At 44.2% G+C, this 24423-nt stretch overlaps 1 protein-coding gene across 2 annotated transcripts in view; it reads right to left on the bottom strand.

Annotated features, from left to right (window-relative positions):
• Positions 1 to 10810, bottom strand: part of GAB1 (GRB2 associated binding protein 1) — a 79851-nt gene extending 69041 nt beyond the window's left edge. The window contains exon 1 of one of the 2 annotated variants that reach the window (XM_082237640.1): positions 10214 to 10810. In XM_082237640.1, coding sequence (XP_082093766.1) covers positions 10214 to 10285 — 72 coding nt within the window. In that variant the 5' untranslated portion in view covers positions 10286 to 10810. The remainder of the gene's footprint in view (positions 1 to 10213) is intronic. The other variant, XM_082237641.1, reaches the window with a different exon arrangement.
• Between the last annotated feature and the right edge of the window lie 13613 nt (positions 10811 to 24423).

Here is a 24423-nt window from a genome sequence, read left to right as displayed (position 1 = left end):
AACATCCTGAAATGATTGGCAACACACTGTATAATACAATATACAACGCTTATAACACCTTTGCCAACAAAGGGGTGGGGAAGACTTCAGACGTAGCATGCTGTTCTAAGTTTGGGGTGGGGAACCATCCTAAATGCAAGAAATAAATGAATGTTAGAATCTAGCTAATATTTGGGATAGGAAGGGGAAATGCAAGCTACAGAAGTACGCCAGAAACACAGGTGATCCTTGAACCCGCTTATGCAAACCAGCCTGGCCAGGCTGGTTGAATACAAGCGTTTATGAAACAAGGGCCAGGCACCTACACTTCAAAGAAGGTTCTCAGGTCTGTGCAAAACAGGGTTGCCAAGGTGATGGGGATGGGTGTGAGGTGACAGTAACATGTGCTGTTTTGCAGAAGGCTTAGGTTTTTGGAGAGAGGTATGCTGGGAAGAAGACAGGCCAGACCTCCATGAGCTGCTGGGCAGGCCTAAAGAGGCTGCAACTCAGAGACCGGGAACCATGACTGCTTTGGACTCAAGCTTGCTGAAACTATGAGAGGAGCAATAAGAGACTCTCTTGGGGGTATAATGTTCTGCACCTGCTCAATTGCAGACTTCCAGGGGCAAATACGTGTTCATAAACCATATTTCACGAAGACACTGTGCCTTGATTTTCCCAATGGAAACATAACCCTGGGTAAGTGCCTGAAATCCCTGGAATCTCACACAGCTTGTGGGGATTGGAGTGGCATGAAACATATATATATATATATATGCACACACACACTCTCTCTCTCTCTCTCTCTCTCTTTTATTTTTTTAGAAAAAAAGATGACTATACACACTGAATCATCACCACCATCGGTTTATGGTCTACAAACCAGAAATGAGATCCAAAATAAAACCATACAAAACACCATCATATTAAGTACAGAGAAAATACAAAGCAGGTTAGAACATAAATGCTATCTGCTCAAGGTATGAATATATAAAAGGCAACAAATGCCCCAATAAAGACCAGATCAAAAAACTTACTTTGGAAGAGCAAGGCCAGAGCAAATAAAAACAACAACAGTTAACTCCAACTGAACCCACTCCTTATCACTTCATGATAAGGTGATGAGAGATGTTAATGTTTCTTTTTCTCCCTGTTCCAGGATTGCTTATATTTATTACTATCTGCACAACAATCCCAGCTTTCACAAATTATTTAATAACTGTTCCTTAGTTCAAAATCACTTTTTCCTCCCACCTTGCTTCCCGTAAACAAGGTCAACGCTCTTGACTGCAGTGCTAAGCAAAGTCTTACATGTGTGAATGGCCAGTACAGATCCAACACAACAGACTGAACTTGAATTTCACCTCCAACGGCACATCTTTCAGCAGGGTTAGTTGACACACTCAGCTGCCAATCAAATACAGTATAGAGGGATCAAGCAGTATATATGGGTGTGAGAACCAGACCCTGTTTCTGCATGAGCAACAACTGCCTGCAACATCTGTTCATGAATACAGACATCACCTAGTCCACCTTGGAATAAACAGCATACAGATGGAACATTTCCTGCAAGATCCATTGCCCAAACATGACTAGACAGTTCCTCAAAAAGGTCTGAAAAGCTGCTAGCACACAACAGCATTGCTATTCCCATGTCAAGGAATCTGCCCTCTCAGCAAACAAGAAACAGTTTCATGCATCTTAAAATGTCAGATCTACTGTAGCCTATTAAAATATTTACACAGGAGAAACGGTAGGGTGCTATAAAAAGAAAAACATTTTCTTGTCTCTAGTCTCCCACCCCCACCCCCACCCCGTAATTTACAATCTAAACATTTCTATCCCAAGGGCAAAGCTTCTTTCCAATGAACTGCATGCAGCCAGCAGTAAGGGCGGAGGAAAGTGTGCCTCTCAAATATCAAATGTTAGGGAACAAGTAATCCTGTTGCAAAAACCTGGCCTCAAAAATTATGTTTAGAAAGGGGTGGAAATCAGATCATCACCATGAATGCGGGCAAACTTTATTTCCCTCCCTACCCCCAAAATAATCAGAACAAAAACTCAAAATGTACATTGCACCTATTTACACACATGGAGGTGTATAAAAGGACAGATAAACAACAAATGATCCACGGCTAGGAAGAGCCAAAGCCAACGACCTGCATATCCAAGGCTAAGATCATGCCAGCCCATAATTATTGCCATAAGAACTGAAAGGATGGCCTACTTCCATATGAAACCTGCACCAGCATTAAGAAAAATCACAGGAGCCTTTTCCCACATAAGGATAAGAGGTCCTTTTCAGTGTTTTGTGGTGCTGCATTTTTGGGATGACAACCCCATAAATCATCACCTGGTGCCTTCTTTGTTGAGACTCAGGTCCCAAATTAATGCCTTTTTGTTTGTCTGTCTGTATTTCAAGTGGTACATATGAGCACTATCGTTTAAACATCTGGAAATACAATGAGGGAAGGCAAATTTAGGTTGCTGAATAGGATGTTGAAATCCAGGTGACGTTTTCAGAAATGTTACCTGTTCTGCATGCAAGGCCAACAAGGAATCAATGCACAAGTAGCAGTGGCACCAGGAGGAAGGATTTAAATTTTTGTTAGGCACTGGGGAACATGATGGCATAAGCCAGACCAGAACAAGACACGAACTTCAGACTATTGGTGCTCAATGTCTAAAAAGGTTGCAGCACAATTTTTAAACAATCTCTTTGTGTGACCAGATCTAAGAACATGGATAACAATGACAGCAACTCCAAAAAGCTCAAAAATTTAAGAGGAACAAACTTCACAGAATCACTGTGAGTAGAAATACTAGACCCAACAAGTAGTGGGGACATAGTGGCCTGTTTTGCAAGCCATGCTAAGTCAAACCATGGCTTAGCATGATTGTACAAGCTCCCCACAAGCTCAGCCACTTTCCTCCTCCCTGGTCATTCTGCTGCTGCAGAATGGCTCAGTGTCTTATCTGAACCTGGGCTCATGGTTTAGTTCTCCTGGCAAACCACAAGCTGTAAATCATAGGATAATTTTTGGTTACAGGTCATGGTTAGTCTGCAGAGAGCTAAGCAACAACCCCAGGTTCAGACAGAACGCTAAGCCAAACCGTGGCTTAGCTCAGCACAGCATTAGAACAACTAGTGAGATGAACAAAACAGTTGCAATCTCCTCTCCCAGAGCCAAGTATTCATGCTAAGCCATCACACTTATGACCAAAACATTGAAGGTGATCTTGAGATAGAGAAAAATTAAGAGCAAAGCCAAAGGAAGAAACTATTCTAATGTGAGACCTTATCTATATTTACATTGACTGGGTACATACACATCAGGTTGCAACAAGGAGGTGAAATTTCTAGATACAACAAATAATTGTCCCTTATAACCATCAGCCGAGAAGCTGGCTCAGACGTGGACTAAATTCTGAACAAAGCCCATAATCTGGTGAAAGATGTAAGAGTTACTGAACCACTGGGGAGCAGTGACCACAATGCTATCCAATTCAACATGTATGTAAATGGAAAGTTGCCTAGAAAGTCCCAGTGCAGTCATATTCAATTTCAAAATAACTGAAGTATTAGCTAGAAAGAAGCTGGAAGCAAGTCTGTTAAATGGGTCAAATCTCCCCAAGATACATTGAGGTTATTTAAAAATGAGAATAGAAGCCTAGATAGGGCAGATAAGAAAAGTATGAAACAAGTCGCCAGTTAGCAAGCAGAGTCAAAGAAAGAGCAAGAAAGTTTCCTCCAAAATGTTACATCCTTGCCCAGCTGAGGAAAATTTAAAGGAGCAGCAATTCTGGCAAAAAGAAATCTATGCTGGCAAGCAAAAGCAAAAACAGCAGGAGCTCCTTGCTACAAACATCAAAATGGCCAATAAACTTTTCTTTAAATATATCTGAAGCAGGAAACCAGCTAACTATGGAGGTGGCTGTCTATGAATTGCAGTCGTATTTAAGATGCCATCCAAGTGGTTAGCTGTGAAAGGGGCACTGAAGAAACTTGGGAAGAATGCAGAGAGGGAGAATGAATTCTTTAAACCAGTATTATGTGTGGAAGATGTTGGACAGATACTCGTGGCTGAACCTCTTTCCCTACCCCAAAGAGGGCAACTGAAGTAGTAAGAGGCAACAGGAACTAACAGCTATGGCTGCAATCCCATCTTCACTAGCCTGGGAGTAAGTCCCACTTAATTTAATTACACTAACATCTGAGTAGATATGTATAGAAGTACACTGGAAAAAACCCCAAATATGACACAGAAACACTGAGATTAGACCTATTACCAGATGGTTGGGAGGTAGGCAATGTAGCACCAATTTAACAGGGGACAGCTGTACAAAATTACAAGCCCATTGCCCCAAATTTGTTCCTCATAAACTAGTGAATATTTCCATTAAAGTTAGAATTACTGAACACGTGGAAGAATAAGTCTCACTGAAAGAGAATCGGTATGCTTCCTGCAAAGGGAAATCCTATTTGAGTAACCATTTTTGCAAGGGAAAGGATTGAACAACAGTGCCAGCAGCCAGGCTGGCACAAGAGTGGGGAACCTGTGGCTCTTCTGGTGGTGTTGGGCTCCAACTCCTATCAGTCCCAGCCCCCAACTGGCCAGTGGTGACGGATGATGGAAGTTGTAGTACTTGGGGAAGACTAGCTTGCACACCTGCTCCCAACCTGGCTCAATACTGCTTCTGATCTTGACACCCTCTGTCAGCTGCACTTCGCTTCTGCCTCTGCCCCTTCTGATCTCCATACGCCTTCTCAATAAATCAATTAGAAGTAGAATCGACATAGGCAATGCACAACACATAATTGAACTGGTGGCATCTGCTGTCAAAATATGTGTTGATGGCAGCTTGCTTACATGGCTTTAAAACAAATGGCTTTAGACAAATACATGGCAGCTAAATCTGCCAATAGCTATTATCCTTAAAAGGAACCTCTCCATGTTAAAGAGACAGCAAGCCTCTGGTAAAAGTTGCTGGAGGAAAGACATCACTTCACATCCTACTTGTGGGCTTCCCAGAATCATCCCAGTTGTCCAGTGTCAGAAGCAAAATACTGGTTGACCACTGTGAGAATAAGGATGCTGAACTAGTTGGGGTTCTCTTTTGCTGGGATAAAGTAACCATCTCAGGAAAGTCTAGTGGAGTTTCTGTACAATGTTGACTGTGTGCCTGGGAGTCCCTTTCGTTTTTTTATGTTCTCCTCCCTCCCCAACATTTTTGGTACTCCATAATAGTTGCAAATTTGACAGATCTGCAAATACAAAACAAGAAAACCTGGCATCATAAAAGGAACACCCAGATCTCACATATCTAAGATCTTCTTCTGATAGAATGGGGCATGAAAGAAGGAGGAGGATACACGAGGAAAGAGCTTTCTGTTGCTCCAGTTTTCCAAAAGATATACTACTGCTCATCCACTTGAGTAAGTTTACATGAGAGATGGTACAGCAACACATCTTTTGAATCTGTTTTGAATCACTTCAGTCATTCCAGTAAATTTATTCTAAGTGGCAGCACATCATTTATATCCCCAAGAGCACTGTGGAAAAATGAAACCCTGGGAGAGCCCAGTGACATTTAGCCTGATCAAACTTACTCAAGAAAAGGTGTGGCAACTTGCTTTCTGAATTTTTCAAGCAACAGTTTCCTTTAATGTTGATTGGGCAGAGCAACAGTCTTAGGCTAAACACAACCACAACAATACTTATCCCAAATCCAGCTCGCAAAGCCCTCCAGGAGACCTTAAGCTAAGTCACAGGAGGCAAACAATGCATCAGAACTTGTAAGCTAAGCAAAACAGGAGTCCATACAACCAGTTAAAGGACGGGTTTGAAGGGAAGATAAAAGCTTGCTTGCAGTCGTGAACGCCAAGTAGGGGATTTTACTGGATCACAAAACATGTGAGGCAATAAAGTTCCACACTAGTCAGGAAAGGAAATGTGAAGTGAAAGTCTGCCATACAGCATTTCTAGAAGCAACCCTGAAGCATAAATATGTCTGATGTAGGCACTAGGAATACTGCACAAGAAATTCATATTTATCGGCCTGGCCTCTCCTGCTTTTGCCTGAACATAGTTGCTTTAGCCCCCTCCCCAATATGAAGCAAATGAACAAATATCTGCCAGAAAAATGGAAGGAAATCCCACATATGTAATCCCACTTATTAAGTTAAGCATGATCATCCACTTTATCTTTCAGTAAAAATGCCTCAGTAGGGTTGACAGAGGAGAAAAGTAATATACATTGAACCAAAGCACGTGTGACAGGACTATAAATAAAGGAGTTAATGATTACCTCAATTTATTGTACTAATTGCTCCTAGGAGCCCGCCTCAGAAGAAACAACAACTGGATCTCTTCTACCAAAAACAAACCATATACCCATTCACCACACCCAAATAGAATACTTCTCTGCCTATAGACACAGGTTTTATTAACTTCCTTACCACCCTCACATAATAAAGTGGTAGGCTCTTTCTTCTTGATATGATGCTTCACAATCTACTTCCCAGAGGCCAGAGATGGAGAACATTTAGAATATGGATGACAAATCACTAATGAGGAGATGGAAAGAAGACTTCAAAACTGAAGGGTAAAACCTTTACTAGTTCTAATTAGAGGCACTTGAGGAATTCAGTCTTTGCATATTCCAAAATGGACTGGGTTGATCTGCATCTTCCAAACCAATACGCAAATTGGAACATAGTTATCCACTAGCTTTCACACTTCCTGAATGTTCCAATGCAGTTCTTAGTTCAAAAAACAATATAACCTATATTGACAGCACAATCTTATCCATGTCTACTTATAATGAGTCCAATTAAGTTCAATGGGGCTTACTCCCAAAGTATAGGATTCGAGCCTTAACAATTTTTTAAAGATATCTTACATTTCAAAATTCATTTTAGACAAAAAATATACTCAGAAATGTGTGTTTAAATACATATTTCTATTCAAATTGGTGGAGTTTCTTAAGCAGATTAACATGGAAACAGCATGGATTTATGGGGCAAACACAAAGCAAAAGTGATGCAAACTGGAAATAGACTTATTCACCCATCCTTGCTTATAGTATAATATGTGAATGATTGATATGTGTATTTTTATAATATATATTTCTGTTGAAACACCCTAAAAAGAGGCTTGCAATTGAAAGGAAAATAGGAAAGTATTTAATATACTGCAGCAGCAAGACTAAATGGATGATATCCTACTGATCAGAGTAGACCTATTAATATTAATGGACAAATCAGTCATGCCCTTTGACCTCAATGGGTCTGCTCCAAGAATGTCTTAGTGGGCTATTGCCCCATAAATCTGATCCAAAGACTGTCTTCCTTCCTCCAAATGAAGAGGCCTTCTCCATTAGAAGAAGGTAACTTATGAAGCTAACCCAACGCTTCACCTAACAACAAGTCTGACACTGTGATGGTATTCCCTCAATTTTTGCCTGATTGCTTAAATGTCAACCATAGAGAAGTGATTCACCAGCCTAGTTGCTTCATATACTGTTCCTCCAAAGATTTATTATTTTGAACTGCTATTCCACAGAGACAAGCTCATGTCCTTGGGCTTCTCCACATGTGCCACTAACCCTATCAGTCAATAGTTCAGGTCATGGCCAAAGCTTTCTCTATGCAGAAGCCCAATTTCATCTCATCCCAAGATTCTACTCAGGTGCTGTTTTCTAAAATTGGACTTATCCCTTTACCACTTCAAACCCAGATTTGCTTAAGGGATCAAGGTGTTTAACAGAGCTTGAAGCGAGACTTAGGGGCTTCTCACTCCTGTCCCTTCCAAGGATAAATAACTATGTGATAACCTGAAAACCACCACTGCAAGACAACATTCTGTTTAACCAGAGGTGACAACATGCAAGGAAAGAGTTATAGGTTAATAATGATATTTAGGTATTTCTAATGTTAGGATGTCTACTCATATAAACTACTTGAATGCTTCCATTACTGAGACATTTCCTCTGTATCAGAAAATGATGAATTATCTACTTCAACAAGCCAAACTCTGCTAAGCATTTAGAGCCCACCTACAATGTATCATACCACTTTAAACAGCCGTGGCTTCCCCAAAAGAATCCTGGGAACTGCAGTTTTCTAAGGATGCTGCGAGTTTAGGAGACGCCTATTCCCCTCAGGGGATGCGGGTGGCGCTGTGGGTTAAACCATAGAGCCTAGGACTTGCCGATCAGAAGGTCGGCGGTTTGAATCCCCGTGACAGGGTGAGCTCCTGTTGCTCGGTCCCTGCTCGAAAGCACGTCACAGTGCAAGTAGATAAATAGGTACCGCTCTGGCGGGAAGGTAAACGGCGTTTCCGTGCGCTGCTCTGGTTCACCAGAAGTGGCTTAGTCATTCTGGCCACATGACCTGGAAGCTGTACGCTGGCTCCCTTAGCCAATAAAGCGAGATGAGCGCCACAACCCCAGAGTCGGTCATGACTGGACCCAATGGTCAGGGGTCCCTTTACCGTTATTCCCCTCAGAGAGCTAGAATGGTGTAACAATCAAAATCTCTCTCTCTAGGGGAACTGCAGCTCTGTGGGGAGATAGGGAGCTGCTAACAACACTCAGCACACTTAACAAACCACAGCGCCCATAATTCTTTGGGGGGAAACTATGACTGTTTACAGTGGTTTCATAGCGCTTTAAATGTCTAGTGCAGATGGGACCTTAGTCAGGGCTAGACAACTCTTATAAGGTGAAAATGGTTGTTTTTTGTTTCCTAAGGACAGTCTCTCTTTTTGTTGCACTAACTAGAGTACATAGTGTTTTGTTTTTGTTTTGTTTAGAGACCAGAATCCAATGGTGTAGCTTGAGAAATGTTATGCCTGAAGGTATGAGAGAGAATGGGCAGTCTCATTAACACCCCTAGGAGTGAAGGGATTAAAATAACATGTATTGAAATGTAGAAATTTAGGAGGCAAAGGTTTGGTAGTACAGTAAGACCAAATGCTTCCAGGAGTATTTGGTCTTCCTATCCTAATCTGAATGGCACCAGGGATAACACAGTTCTGCCAATTAGTTACATCTCACTGCAACTAAAATACATAATCTATAGAGTCACCACATATTAGAGACGGCTGCAAAATCATCAATGATATATGTATGAATTGATGTCACGGGCAGATTTTATTTATACATGACTGCACAGCTCAGATAAACTAGATTTGTGTGCATTTCAAATGGCCTAATACACCTGGGAAGGAAAATGAGGGAAGAATCTGGGTTTTTAAAAAAATCACTTGGTTTCTAAGCATCTATGGTACCACCCCCACCCCAAAATCACTGCGTTACTCTGATACTCTGGCATCCCCATTGGGTGTCCTTTGAGTGGCAATGTCTGCTGCACATACAAATCTTAAACAAACATACAAGCTCAGATAAGTTGTGTTATGTGCACACTACACTAGGAGTCATATGGCTGCAGGTTCTCATGTAGCTCCAACAACACACCTACATGCACGATTATGCACATGCGACTATCTGTTCACAGCCTGCAGATTATTTATTGCACGGGTGTCCTTTCAGTGGAGAGGAGGGGGGACCCAGCGCCTTATATTTGTATTTTATGCTGCAAATCGGATTGGACAGACATCATATACAAGGATAACCAGCGGAAGTTCGAAGAACAAAATTATCAGCCGGTTCCAAAAGGATCTCCCGTCTTCCACCCCCCCCCCCTTTTTTCTTTTTAAGACAACCGTTCCAGGAAAAAACCAAAAACTTAGCGTCCTCTGGACTCAACTTCGCCCGCTCCCCCACCGCCATCCCCCGGCAAAGGGCACTGATAAAGAAGAAGGTGGTAAAAGTTGTGTCCGCTCAGGGCCTTTTGCAAAACGCTGAGAAACCAGAACTGCGCACTTGGCAGTTTTGAAAAGTACTTGGGAGGCTGACGGGCTCCGCGGCTGCCCCGAGCACCTTCGGGTGGGCAAGCCGAGCAGCCCCGCTCGCCAGGGGAGCCTTAACCGCAGCCCAGGTTGGGTGGGACGCTCCGGGGACCGAGAGAGGCTGAGGCGCAGGAGGAGGAGGAGGAGGAGGAGGAGGAGGAGGAGGAAAGGGAGAGCTGAAGAAAGGACTGAGGGCGAAAACACACACACAGGAAGGAAGGAGGAACGGAGAGCGGCGGCGGCGGCGGCTGCAAGCCGAGGGACGCCCCTGCCAGCACAACCCGCAAGCCGCTGTAAAAAAAAAAAAAAAAGGCACTTACATAGCGTTTCAACTTCTTCTCCGGCGGCGACTTTCGGAGCCAGCCCGAGCAGACCACTTCGCCGCCGCTCATGGCTGCTGCGCACCGGGCGGAGGGAAGGGAGACTCTTCCTTGGGCAGCTTGCGGTGCGCCTGGGCCGAGAGGAGGCAGCCCAGAGAGAGAGAGAAAGAGAGAGAGGCGCGCACACAACAGGAGCACCGCGCCTGCCTGCCTGCCTGCCTGCTTGCTCCGGCCTCCTCCGGCAACTCTGGGGGAAGGGAAAGAGGAGGGGAAAGAGGAGGGAGGGAGGGAGGAGGAGACGGCCGGGAAAGAGCAGGAGAGGGAAGAGAGGGAGGGACGGGCCGAGAGAGGTGGTGTATTTATGTGTGTATCCAAAGGCACACACAGGCAGAGAGCCCACGTCGGGCCGGAGGGACAGAGGCGCTCCTTCTCCTCCTCCCAGCCGACGGGTAGGGAAAAGACACAGTGCGGCCACCGTAACTTTCGGCTGGCAGCTCCTGGGCAAGCCTGGACGCTGCTACAGCCTGCGCTTTGTCCCTTCCTGGTACAGCGGGGAGGAGGAACCCGGCCGGTTAGTCCCGTCCCCGCTTGAAGTGCTGCCTCGACGGGCCTCGCTACAGCTGCAACGCTGAGCCAGTTCAGGGGACGCCCCTCTGGAATCCTGAGGGCGGCGGAATTCTGCGCTCAGAACGTCGGAACTGTTAAAAACCCGGGAAGGCGGGGACGCAATTCCGCGTGTCTACCGCGGGCGAGAGGGGCGCTGCCCCAGAGGGGCTCACCCGCCCCTTCTCAGCAAGCGGAAAGTCCAGTTTGTAACAGCTCGATCCTAACCTATGGCTACCTGGAAGTAAGCCCTGTTGAATTCAGCGGGGCTTACTCCGTGGTAACGGGGGTTAGGATTGCAGCCCGAGTGCCCTGCCTTTGGAGCCCGCTCTGCTGTGACGCTTCCCACCCCTCCCTAAACCTTTCTCCCTTCTTCTTCCCCCAGCGTTGGCCTCTATAGCTCTTCTGCGTGCTTTCCGTCCAAAGCAGAGGAAGCGAGTGTTTTCCCCACTCTCTGAAAGTCGGCCAGAGGTTGCTCGCTCGCTCGCTCGCTCTCTCCTTTCGCTAACGAATAAGGGAGGGAGGGGACTCAACCCTACGGAAGGGATCCTGGGATCTGTAGTGCGCAAAAGTAGTCGATTGCACAGAAGTGTAGTTGCCGAAGCAGGCCTGGGAAACGGAGAGAAACTTCTTCTGGAGAATGCTAGATTCTTGCCAGGATTGCTCTGGAAAGTTTCTCGGGAGCTCGAGAGGACGACTTTTGGATAAGGGGAGGCGGGATTGTGGCAGTTCAAGGAATTGAAGCGCCTTATACAGACGGTGGGGCTCCTCAGTCTACTTTTCATGACATGGCTGTAAAGCTGAAAAATATAATTGCACAAATTATATTTTGAAAGTAGGTCAGGTGAAACTCTTTGGAGTAAAATGCTTATGCAACAGATGGTTTTCATTACCCAGCCTCCTTTTTTAATATTCCTCCATTCCACACATTTTCAGAGGAGATGCTGGGCTGAGTAAGAAATTAGAATACGATAATCTGGTGCCCCTCAGATTATTGCTGGACTAAAACTCCCATCATCCCTGACTGGACCTGAAAGGAGCTGCAGTCCAACAACAACTAGATGACCACATTTTTCCCCTCCCTGCCATATGAATATTGTGATACCCAACTTAAACCAAGCAATGGGAATATCAATCGCATTTCCCATCAACCTAAGCCATTTTCATCTAGTCCCCAAAGCTTTCTGCATACATCAAGCCAGATACACGTAAGGAAGATCAAAGTTGGCAAAAATACAGTTTTAATAATTTAACCAAGGCATTATAAGCACCACTCCTTGTGTTTGCAAATTGCTATGCCTTTGTGAGTATATGGAGGGAAGGCAGGGTAGGAGAGTAGGAGTGATGCAAAATAGAGGTGGGTGAGTCAGAAATGTGGGCACAGGGTTCTCTAGCCCTTAGCAAGCTGGAACTGGGAGCTGAGGTGGCTGAAAAGTAACAGACAGTGTGCAACTTGCATCCTTTTTTATTGGGGGGTGGACTGAACTCACAAGACACACACCAATCTCCTGTTGCTCCTTTACTGCTGAAAAGAGCAGGGTTGGGGTCGTATCCTGAGGATGTGCTTCCTCCAAGCCCAATTTTTCTGCAAATGATTATTTAATTTCTAATCAATCATACCACTTAATATAAAATATCTCTAAGCGGCATACACAAAACTGAAGCAACAACAGACAACTTAAGCAAAATATTACAAAAATACAGATTTACATATAAAAATGTTACATTAATACAAAGTTACTAATACAGTGGTACCTCAGGTTAAGTACCGGTACTTAATTCGTTCCGGAGATCCATTCTTAACCTGAAACTGTTTTTAACCTGAAGCACCACTTTAGGTACTAGGGCCTCTTGCTACTGCTGCACCAGAGCACGATTTCTGTTCTCATCCTGAAGCAAAGTTCTTAACCTGAAACACTATTTCTGGGTTAGTAGAGTCTGTAACCTGAAGCATATATATATATATATATATATATATATATATGCTTTCGTAGATTTTCACGGGTACAGGAATGCAGGTTTTGGTGTCTTCGGGTGTCTTCCCGTGTAAGAGTCGGGGTGTCTGTGCGACGTTTCGACGAGGTCTCACTCGTCATCTTCAGGCTGGTGCTTTCGGCTTCTTGTTACTGGAACAGAGCAGAATCTGGTGTTTGAGTTCCTATAAATACTGTTGAGGGGTGTGGTGTATAGCCTCCAACGTTCTGGGCAGAGAGGAAGTTCCTAGATTAGTGTGCCTCTTCTTCTTTTGTTCCTTAATTACTTGAGGGATATCTTGAGTGATTTCATGAGTGATATTCTGAATACCACTGGGTGGGTCATTAAGTGTAGATTAGTTGCTAAAGCTTTTGTGTCTTGACCTCTTGAGCTTGTGAAGAGTTTTTCTGAGAAGATGGCTGTGCTGCATTTAGTTGTGCTCTGGCTTGGCTTCGTGTATAGGGGCGAGCTGTGGTTTTGTGCCTTGTGCCAGCCAGATCTGTGTAGGGATTGCAGGGGGGGTGCAGCATCCGGAGGTGCCACTATAGTTTGGCTACTGGATGGAGTCTGTAATATGTCTGTGGAGAGGGTCTGGGTTTGGGTCTGGTGTGGTTGATTGGTGACGGCGTTCTGTGTGCCTCTGGTTCTGGTGTCGGTTTTTGTGGGGAGGGCTAATTTCCAGATGTCTGGCAGGCGGGACGTGTCGTCACGTTTGTTCATGTTGTGAGGGTGTTTCTCTATCTCGATGGCTTCCATGATTATTCTCTTGTGGTGATGTTCCATGTTAAAGAGCAATTTGGAATCTGCAAAATTAATTTCGTGTCCTGTTTCTTTCATGTGTTGGAAAAGAGAGGAAGTTTTTTCTTCTTTTTTGACGGCATTCTTGTGTTCTGCGATACGTGCATTTATTCGTCTGTTTGTTTGTCCAATGTACGTGGCTGGGCAGACTTTGCAGGGTATTTCATAGACCCCTTGGTTTTCCAGCTGGATTTTGTCTTTTGGGTTTCTGAGGATATTGGCTATTTTTTGGTTGGTGCAGAAGGCTGTTTTGATATTGTGTTTATGGAGGATTTTGCTGATTTTGTCTGTAGTGCCCTTGATATAAGGAAGGAGGGCCATGCCATTGTTTTCTTCTGTGTCTTGGTTTTTGGGGGGTGTTTCTTTTTGGATTAGCTTCGTAACCCTGTTTTTCTGGTATCCATTGGCGATTAACACATTTGAGAGATTCTGTAACTCAGTTGTCAAGTGGTCTTTGTCAGCCAGGCGTTTGGTTCTGGAGATGAGAGTCTTGGCTACGGAGTTTATTTGTGCAGGGTGGTGGTGTGATTGTGCATGTAAGTAGCGGTTGGTGTGTGTTTTTTTCTGGTAGATAGTGTGTCCTAGGGAGCCATCAGGTTTTTTGTAGATTAGGACGTCAAGAAAGGGGAGTTGGTTGTTGTCTTCTATTTCCATAGTGAATTGTATTTTGGGGTGTAGGCTGTTGAGATGTGTGAGGAAGCTATCTAGTTTTTCTTTCCCGTGTGGCCAAATTACAAAGGTGTCGTCAACATATCTGAGCCAAAGTTTGGGTTTGTGTTCTGACTTGTCTAAAGCATTGGTTTCAAAGTGTTCCATGTACAAATTTGCGATGACCGGTGAGAGGGGTGATCCCATAGGTGCTCCTTCTATCTGTTTGTATCTTTGTCCATTGTGGATGAAGTACGTGTTGGTTAGGCAGTGGTTGGTCAGGTCCAGGATGTATTTGGGGGGGTTGTATTTGTTTTGAATGGCTGTCAAGGCTTCATTAATGGGCACTTGAGTGAAGAGAGATACAACATCGAAGCTCACAAGTAGGTCATCGGGATGTAGGTATTGCTTCTTTATTGTTTCTATGAACTGGAAGGAGTTAGTAACGTGTGAAGCGATGGATTCTGCATAGGGCTGAAGTTGCTTAGCGAGAAATTTAGCGAGATTTTGTAGAGGTGAGCCTATGGAGCTGACTATTGGTCTGAGTGGTGTTCCTTCTTTGTGTATCTTGGGGAGACCGTAGAGTTTGGGGCATCTGGAAGATTTTTCTCTGGGGATGATTCTTAGCTGGATTTCTTCACTGATAGGAGAGGCTTTTATTTTGGATTTGGTGGTTTTTTCCAGATAGGTGGTGGGATCTGTTTTTATAGGTTGGTAGGTAGGGTCTTGGAGTAGATTTGATAGTTTTGCTTGGTAGTCCGATGTGTTCATCACAACAGTGGCGTTGCCTTTGTCTGCTGGGAGAATGATTATGTTGTTGTCTTTCCTCAGGTTGGTGAGTGCTTTCTGTTCTTCTTTGTGTAAATTGCTTCTGGGTGGTTTGCTGGAGCAAAGGATGTTGGTGACTTCAAGTCTGATTTTATTGGCTTCATCTGGGTCGATTTTGGTCAGGCTAGCTTCGACTCCGCATATGATGTTTTCCGTGGGGATGCGTCTGGGGGCGACTGCAAAGTTGAAACCTTTGGAGAGTACTTTGGTTTCAGTTGGGGTGAGGATCCTGTCTGATATGTTATGTACTGTTTGTTTCATGGGTTGTTGTGGAGGGTGGCTGGGTTTCTGGCGTTTCTCTAGTTTGTAGAGTTTGTTGGTGTGTCTGTCTGTCTTGTGTGAGGTCTCAGTTTCAGCTCTCCAGACGGCTAGTTGTTTGCATTTGTCCCAGAGTGCAGGGTGGATTTTGTTACATAGTTTGAGGTGAAGAGTGAGCAGATCTTTGTTGGTTTGGTTTAGTAGGTATCTTTTCTTATGTATTTCGTTTCTGATTAGGGATAGTTCAGTTCGTTTCAGGATCCTTTCGGTAGCTGGGGTTTTAGAGTGGAATTTAAGTTGGAAGCATGTGGGAGTTAAGTTGTTAAGAAACGAAATACATAAGAAAAGATACCTACTAAACCAAACCAACAAAGATCTGCTCACTCTTCACCTCAAACTATGTAACAAAATCCACCCTGCACTCTGGGACAAATGCAAACAACTAGCCGTCTGGAGAGCTGAAACTGAGACCTCACACAAGACAGACAGACACACCAACAAACTCTACAAACTAGAGAAACGCCAGAAACCCAGCCACCCTCCACAACAACCCATGAAACAAACAGTACATAACATATCAGACAGGATCCTCACCCCAACTGAAACCAAAGTACTCTCCAAAGGTTTCAACTTTGCAGTCGCCCCCAGACGCATCCCCACGGAAAACATCATATGCGGAGTCGAAGCTAGCCTGACCAAAATCGACCCAGATGAAGCCAATAAAATCAGACTTGAAGTCACCAACATCCTTTGCTCCAGCAAACCACCCAGAAGCAATTTACACAAAGAAGAACAGAAAGCACTCACCAACCTGAGGAAAGACAACAACATAATCATTCTCCCAGCAGACAAAGGCAACGCCACTGTTGTGATGAACACATCGGACTACCAAGCAAAACTATCAAATCTACTCCAAGACCCTACCTACCAACCTATAAAAACAGATCCCACCACCTATCTGGAAAAAACCACCAAATCCAAAATAAAAGCCTCTCCTATCAGTGAAGAAATCCAGCTAAGAATCATCCCCAGAGAAAAATCTTCCAGATGCCCCAAACTCTATGGTCTCCCCAAGATACACAAAGAAGGAACACCACTCAGACCAATAGTCAGCTCCATAGGCTCACCTCTACAAAATCTCGCTAAATTTCTCGCTAAGCAACTTCAGCCCTATGCAGAATCCATCGCTTCACACGTTACTAACTCCTTCCAGTTCATAGAAACAATAAAGAAGCAATACCTACATCCCGATGACCTACTTGTGAGCTTCGATGTTGTATCTCTCTTCACTCAAGTGCCCATTAATGAAGCCTTGACAGCCATTCAAAACAAATACAACCCCCCCAAATACATCCTGGACCTGACCAACCACTGCCTAACCAACACGTACTTCATCCACAATGGACAAAGATACAAACAGATAGAAGGAGCACCTATGGGATCACCCCTCTCACCGGTCATCGCAAATTTGTACATGGAACACTTTGAAACCAATGCTTTAGACAAGTCAGAACACAAACCCAAACTTTGGCTCAGATATGTTGACGACACCTTTGTAATTTGGCCACACGGGAAAGAAAAACTAGATAGCTTCCTCACACATCTCAACAGCCTACACCCCAAAATACAATTCACTATGGAAATAGAAGACAACAACCAACTCCCCTTTCTTGACGTCCTAATCTACAAAAAACCTGATGGCTCCCTAGGACACACTATCTACCAGAAAAAAACACACACCAACCGCTACTTACATGCACAATCACACCACCACCCTGCACAAATAAACTCCGTAGCCAAGACTCTCATCTCCAGAACCAAACGCCTGGCTGACAAAGACCACTTGACAACTGAGTTACAGAATCTCTCAAATGTGTTAATCGCCAATGGATACCAGAAAAACAGGGTTACGAAGCTAATCCAAAAAGAAACACCCCCCAAAAACCAAGACACAGAAGAAAACAATGGCATGGCCCTCCTTCCTTATATCAAGGGCACTACAGACAAAATCAGCAAAATCCTCCATAAACACAATATCAAAACAGCCTTCTGCACCAACCAAAAAATAGCCAATATCCTCAGAAACCCAAAAGACAAAATCCAGCTGGAAAACCAAGGGGTCTATGAAATACCCTGCAAAGTCTGCCCAGCCACGTACATTGGACAAACAAACAGACGAATAAATGCACGTATCGCAGAACACAAGAATGCCGTCAAAAAAGAAGAAAAAACTTCCTCTCTTTTCCAACACATGAAAGAAACAGGACACGAAATTAATTTTGCAGATTCCAAATTGCTCTTTAACATGGAACATCACCACAAGAGAATAATCATGGAAGCCATCGAGATAGAGAAACACCCTCACAACATGAACAAACGTGACGACACGTCCCGCCTGCCAGACATCTGGAAATTAGCCCTCCCCACAAAAACCGACACCAGAACCAGAGGCACACAGAACGCCGTCACCAATCAACCACACCAGACCCAAACCCAGACCCTCTCCACAGACATATTACAGACTCCATCCAGTAGCCAAACTATAGTGGCACCTCCGGATGCTGCACCCCCCTGCAATCCCTACACAGATCTGGCTGGCACAAGGCACAAAACCACAGCTCGCCCCTATACACGAAGCCAAGCCAGAGCACAACTAAATGCAGCACAGCCATCTTCTCAGAAAAACTCTTCACAAGCTCAAGAGGTCAAGACACAAAAGCTTTAGCAACTAATCTACACTTAATGACCCACCCAGTGGTATTCAGAATATCACTCATGAAATCACTCAAGATATCCCTCAAGTAATTAAGGAACAAAAGAAGAAGAGGCACACTAATCTAGGAACTTCCTCTCTGCCCAGAACGTTGGAGGCTATACACCACACCCCTCAACAGTATTTATAGGAACTCAAACACCAGATTCTGCTCTGTTCCAGTAACAAGAAGCCGAAAGCACCAGCCTGAAGATGACGAGTGAGACCTCGTCGAAACGTCGCACAGACACCCCGACTCTTACACGGGAAGACACCCGAAGACACCAAAACCTGCATATATATATATATATATATATATATAATTTCATTCTGGCGCACCTCCTCTCTCAGCCTATGGGTTCTCACCCCAGGTCCAAACAAACCCTCAGCTCACCCACAAAAGTTTTACAACACTAAGAGTTCCTAGAAACAGTGGGTATCATCCTAGTCTCTTATGTTAGACTTGCTTGTTATGGGTGGATGGTACTTTCTCGGGCTTCCCACAGCTGTGTCCCATTCAGCTGCACTCTTCATTGCAGCCTCACACAAATGTGTTTACACACCCGGCTTCTCTGCCATTATTATTCTCTCATTGAGGACACATGAAGCCTTGAAGGGACCTTAAAACAGTTTGAAAGTGTGTGTTAGGGGAGGGTTAAATATATTACTACATCAAATAGTTCATGCCTTCCTACTTCAGATACTGTAGCATTCACCCAAACTTGCTATAAGTCTGTATTATAAAGGAGTAATGAGACTTTGGTCTACCTAGATGTTGTCATCTCTACCTTCCATCAACCTCAGCCAATATGACCAGTGGTCAGGGATGATGTGAGTTATAGTTTTGGAACAGCTAGAAGGCCCCAGCTTCCACATGCCCACAATACAGGACTACTTGGTCCCTATTATACAGAATTTAATAAATCTTATGAAATTAAGCTGTATACACATTTGATGTGCACTATACAGGTCTTTTCCTGCACACAGTTTTTAATCATAATTAATCAATTAGTCACAGTTATAAAATACGAGTTTTCCTTTAGAGCTGCTGTTTCTGAAAGGTTTTTCCAGTACGGATGGCAGTATTGCATTAAATAAGCAAAGCACCAGCATGAATTTCCAAACAAGAACTTATCTGGGTAGCTGTCATCATCAGCGTCAAATATTCTTTAACATGAACCAGGCCATAAGACTCTTTATGACCACATAGAAAACAATTTCAACTTGTAACAGCTGCTATTAATAGCAATTCCCTCTCTTGAGGAGAAATAGCCCCCCTGCTGTGCTAGACTATTGTGGGGAATTGTTTTGATAGTCAATGTGCAGGTGAGTCACCCAAGTTCACAACATTTCATGGTTACCAAATGCTCTTGAATTTCAACCATGCTAATTATAAAAGAAAAGCAAAAACAGTGCTTTGGGACTCTGAAATTAGTATTTTGTGACTTTTTAATGAGAGTAATGAAGAGTTTTTGCAGTCTAGTTGGCCTTAGTTTTTAAAGGTAAAGGTAAAGGTACCCCTGCCCGTACGGGCCAGTCGTGTCCGACTCTAGGGTTGCGCGCTCATCTCGCTCAAGAGGCCGGGAGCCGGCGCCGTCCGAGGACACTTTCGGGTCACGTGGCCAGCGTGACGAAGCTGCTCTGGCGAGCCGGCATCAGTGCAGCACACGGAAACGCCGTTTACCTTCCCGCTATAAAGCGGTACTATTTATCTACTTGCACTTAGGGGTGCTTTCGAACTGCTAGGTGGGCAGGAGCTGGGACCGAACAACGGAAGATCACCCCGCCGCAGGGATTCGAACCGCCGACCTTACGATCAGCAGGTCCTAGGCACTGAGGTTTTACCCACAGCGCCACCCGCGTCCCTTTTATCTTAGTTTTTATTTCACCTTAAATGCTAATAATACACAATTATATATTTGCATGGATGCATTTAAAGCAGTGGGGAGAGCCTTAGATCTGCTAGCCAAATGTGGTGCTCCTGACCTGGACTTTGACCTGATCATGCCCACATGCCCTTCAGTGGTCTGTCATCCTTGAGTACTTTTGCCTGGCTGGAATGTGTCCTTCAACTAATGCTTCTTGCTTGCCTGGATGGCGTGTATTGTGTGTGTGGAATCCCCTGTCGCATGTGGCTGGAATGTAGCCTATTTTACAGAGATAAGAGTCACATCTGTTGCTCTGCCGGCTCTTGCTTCAGGCATGTGGGCCCTGGAAGGTTGGTCAGGAAGGAATGCAGCCCTGGAGCTGGAAAAGGTTCCATACCCCAGGTTCACAGTAGCATATACAGTGGTACCTGGGTTTATGAGCTTAATCCGTTCCGGAAGTCCTTTCTTAAGCCGAAACCATTCTTAAACTGAGGCACGCTTTTCCTAATGAGGCCTCCCGCCACCGGTGCCCTTCCACTGTTTGGCTTCCGTTCTTGGACCATGGTAAAGTGCGCAAACCGGGACACTACTTCCGGTTTTGTGGAGTTTGTAAACCGAATAGTTCGTAAACAGGGCTGTTTTTAAACCGAGGTACCACTGTACATATGGCCTGGGTAATTGAGCAGAAACCTGCTTACTACTTTTAGGGGCAGGCTAGTAAAGCGGGTGGCGCTGTGGGCCTTGGACTTGCTGATCAGAAAGTCGGCAGTTTGAATCCCCACGACGGGGTGAGCTCCCGTTGCTCGGTCCCTGCTCCTGCCAACCTAGCAGTTCGAAAGCACGTCAGAGTGCAAGTAGATAAATAGGTACTGTTCCAGCGGGAAGGTAAACAGTGTTTCCGTGCGCTGCTCTGGTTCACCAGAAGCAGCTTAGTCATGCTGGCCACATGACCTGAAAGCTGTACGCCGACTCCCCTGGCCAATAAAGCAAGATGAGCGCCGCAACCCCAGAATCGGCCACGACTGGACCTAATGGTCAGGGGTCCCTTTACCTAGTAAAGCTCAGTGGGAGAGTACACGCTTTGCTTGCAAAAGGTCCCAGGTTCAGATCTCTGTCTTCTCCAGTTTGAGCTGGGAAAGAATCCTGATTGAAACTTCAGAAGCCGCTGCCAGTCCTTGTAGACTATACTGAGCTAGAATGACCAATGCACCATCATATATTCCTTCCTGTGATAGCATTATCAATGTGATAATGCCTACAAAAAACTAAGTGTGCCTACATCCTAGTGAAATCAATGGAATCAACAGCTTGCTCCTACACCTATCTACTTGTGAGTTCAGTGGGGTTATTCCCAAGTATGTGCTCATGGGTTTGCAGCAGTACAACAGGTTCTGCCATCAAGCTAGAACTAAAAGCTATTCAAAGAAATGAATTAGTAGGAGATTCGGGGGAGACAAAATATTTTCCCACACAATCATAGAATTGTAGAGTTGGGAGGGACAACGGGGGCCATCTAGTCCAACTCCCTGCAGTGCAGGAATCTTTTGCCCAACATGGGGCTTGAACCCACAACCCTGAGGTTAAGAATCTCATGCTCTACCGTCTGAGCTTTGCATTGTGGATGGAATTTGCTGCCCCAAAATGTGGCCTTGGCAAATGGATTGCATGTGCGCCATTCCACTCATGCAATGGGATTTCCTTTTCCTTCCCTGTACAACCCCAAATCCTGTTCCAGAGGGTCATCCAAACCTTGGGATCACATTTTGAAGGTTTGCAGGGTGCTGCAGTGGGAAATTCCACGCAGCAAGCAGAAGTCTGTTGCGCAAGCAGAACAGCAGAGTTGGATGCAACCCAGTAAGTCTACCAGTGACTGCCATTCTTGATATGGATGTTCCAGGTTCAGAGGCAGAATACCAATTGCTGGGGTGCAATAACATGGCAGGCTACTGCTTTTGGTGCCTTGTTTGTCAGCTTCCCAAAGGAATCTGTTTGACTCTTGTGGGAAGCGGGATGCAGGACTGCGCAGACCTTTGGTATGATCCATCATGGTGCAATGACAAACCTATACAGCATCTTAAAAAGCAGAGACATCGCCTTGCCAACAAAGGTCCGTATAGTTAAAGCTATGGTTTTCCCAGCAGTGATGTATGGAAGTGAGAGCTGGACCATAAAGAAGGCTGATCGCCAAAGAATTGATGCTTTTGAATTATGGTGCTGGAGGAGACTCTTGAGAGTCCCATAGAATGCAAGAAGATCAAACCTATCCATTCTGAAGGAAATCAGCCCTGAGTGCTCACTGGAAGGACAGATCCTGAAGCTGAGGCTCCAATACTTTGGCCACCTCATGAGAAGAGAAGACTCCCTGGAAAAGACCCTGATGTTGGGAAAGATTGAGGGCACAAGGAGAAGGGGACGGCAGAGGACGAGATGGTTGGACAGTGTTCTCGAAGCTGTCCAAACTGAGTTTGACCAAAGGGAGGCAGTGGAAGACAGGAGTGCCTGGCGTGCTCTGGTCCATGGGGTCACGAAGAGTCGGACACAACTAAACGACTAAACAACAACAACATCGTGGTGCTCTTAGTGGAACTGACTGCAAAAGTAAGCAAGCATATGCTCATACTGCAAATGTGCTCAGGGATGCAGCCATTTAACAGCATTGGTTTATTTCAGGGGGATTGCATTCAATGAATTTGAAACGATTAAAGAAAATATGAAATAATATCACATAAAGTTTATTCCACAAAAAACTAAAGCAAAAAGAAGTCTGTGGCTTGTATGAGACATGTCCTCTGAGAACACCTTTTAAAATCCAAATTCACATGAAGCCTCAGCGGCAACTGTGGACTTATTTTAAAAAAACCAAGTAGAAAGTGTTGTTAGTTACATCTACTGTCTGTAGCTATGTTGCTGCTGGAAAGAAGGAAGAATGCCAACCCAAAAGTTCTAGTTTTACAGTTGGAATATAAACCAAGGTTCAAGGACCACCTGTAAATATACCACAAACCACAGTTCGGAACTTATGTACTGGGGCAAAGCACAAGACTGCTATGAGTTAAACATCTGCCAATTTCCACCATCAGCTAATAGTTGAGGCCTCAGCCAAAGTAATATTAGTATCTACTATTTTCCTTTTATGTGTAAATCGTGTGCTTCCAAATGTGAACCCTCGGTACTTTTTGACTTCAACATGGGCAGGCCGTCTGCTAAATTTTTAGTGGCTATCATCTAGGAGTTCAGCCATACACAGGAATATTTGAACGTTTCCAGGTGTTCTGGATCCTGATGGGGCTATCGAGACATATAAAGGATTTTTCCAGTGTAACATTTTCCTCCAGTGAAGTGCTTTTAGAGTTGATTCAAATGTCAGAGCATTGCTGCTCAAGAGGATCTGTGGCTCAAGGTAAAAAAGTCAAAAGGCTATCTGCTGTTTCATTTATTTATGTGTTTTGAAAATCGGGTGCTTGTCATTGGCCACTTAGCATTTCGTACAGATGAGTAATTTGGATAATAGAGCTTTAAATGCAATTATACAAATGGGCTTTGCCCATTACGCTATTTAATTTTCCCTCTGATGCATGTTAGTTAAGTAATTTTAACTAATAGATTATATAAAAAGGGAAACATTCAAGCTCATTTCAGCTACTCAAATCCTATTCAAGTTAGGTATAAGCTAGCTGGATAGCTCAGTTGGTTGGGCGTGTGGTGCTGACAATGCCAAGGTTGCAGGTTCAATCCCTGACAGCTGCATATTCCTGCATTGCAGGAGGTTGGTCTAGATGACCCTCAGGGTCCCTTCCAGCTCGTATGAGTCTGTGAGATGTCTATAAACCTAGCTGAATGCAGGGTTGCAATCTGAATGTCCAAGAAGGAGTCTGGAATGGGTAATGCACTGTACAAAAAAAATATATATTCTTGGGGAATATGCAGAAGAGCATTGAATAATCAGTTTGTGATTACACTTGATTTGGGATCTAGAGTGGCTTGCATTTACATAGCTAAAGCAGCACTGGCCTCTGCAAGGAAGATGCACCAGTTCTGTTCTGCTTTCCTACCTGTCATCTGCAATCCCAATTTATAAGCCGTTATCACCTAGCACTCAGCTAACCCTGATGTCAATCAGATTCAAAATTTACTTGGGAGATTGCCTTAGCTCACATATGCCAACCTAACTGTTTTGATGTGTAGAACTGGCATTGTTAAAGGTGTCACATAATAATACTTATTCCACATTTATAAGGAATCAATATTTTAGTGTTGCAGCAGTCGTACTCTGGAACTGCCTATTGCACTCAGGCAGGCACCTTCCCAGCACTCTTTTCGACTTTTGCTAAAAATGTTTTGGTTTTTTTTTAGATAAGTGTATCCAGACATGTAGACTATTAACATGTGTTTTAATATGGCTTTTAGTTTATTGTTGGTTTTAATTACTATTTTTAATGTTTTAAATAGTTCTTCTAACTGTGTTTTTTAAAAAACCGATA

Source organism: Podarcis vaucheri (assembly GCF_965113315.1).
Source record: "Podarcis vaucheri genome assembly, chromosome: 9".
Classification (NCBI taxonomy): domain Eukaryota; kingdom Metazoa; phylum Chordata; class Lepidosauria; order Squamata; family Lacertidae; genus Podarcis; species Podarcis vaucheri.
The sequence above is the reverse complement of the archived record's forward strand: the minus strand, read 5'-3'. Positions and strand labels throughout refer to the sequence as shown.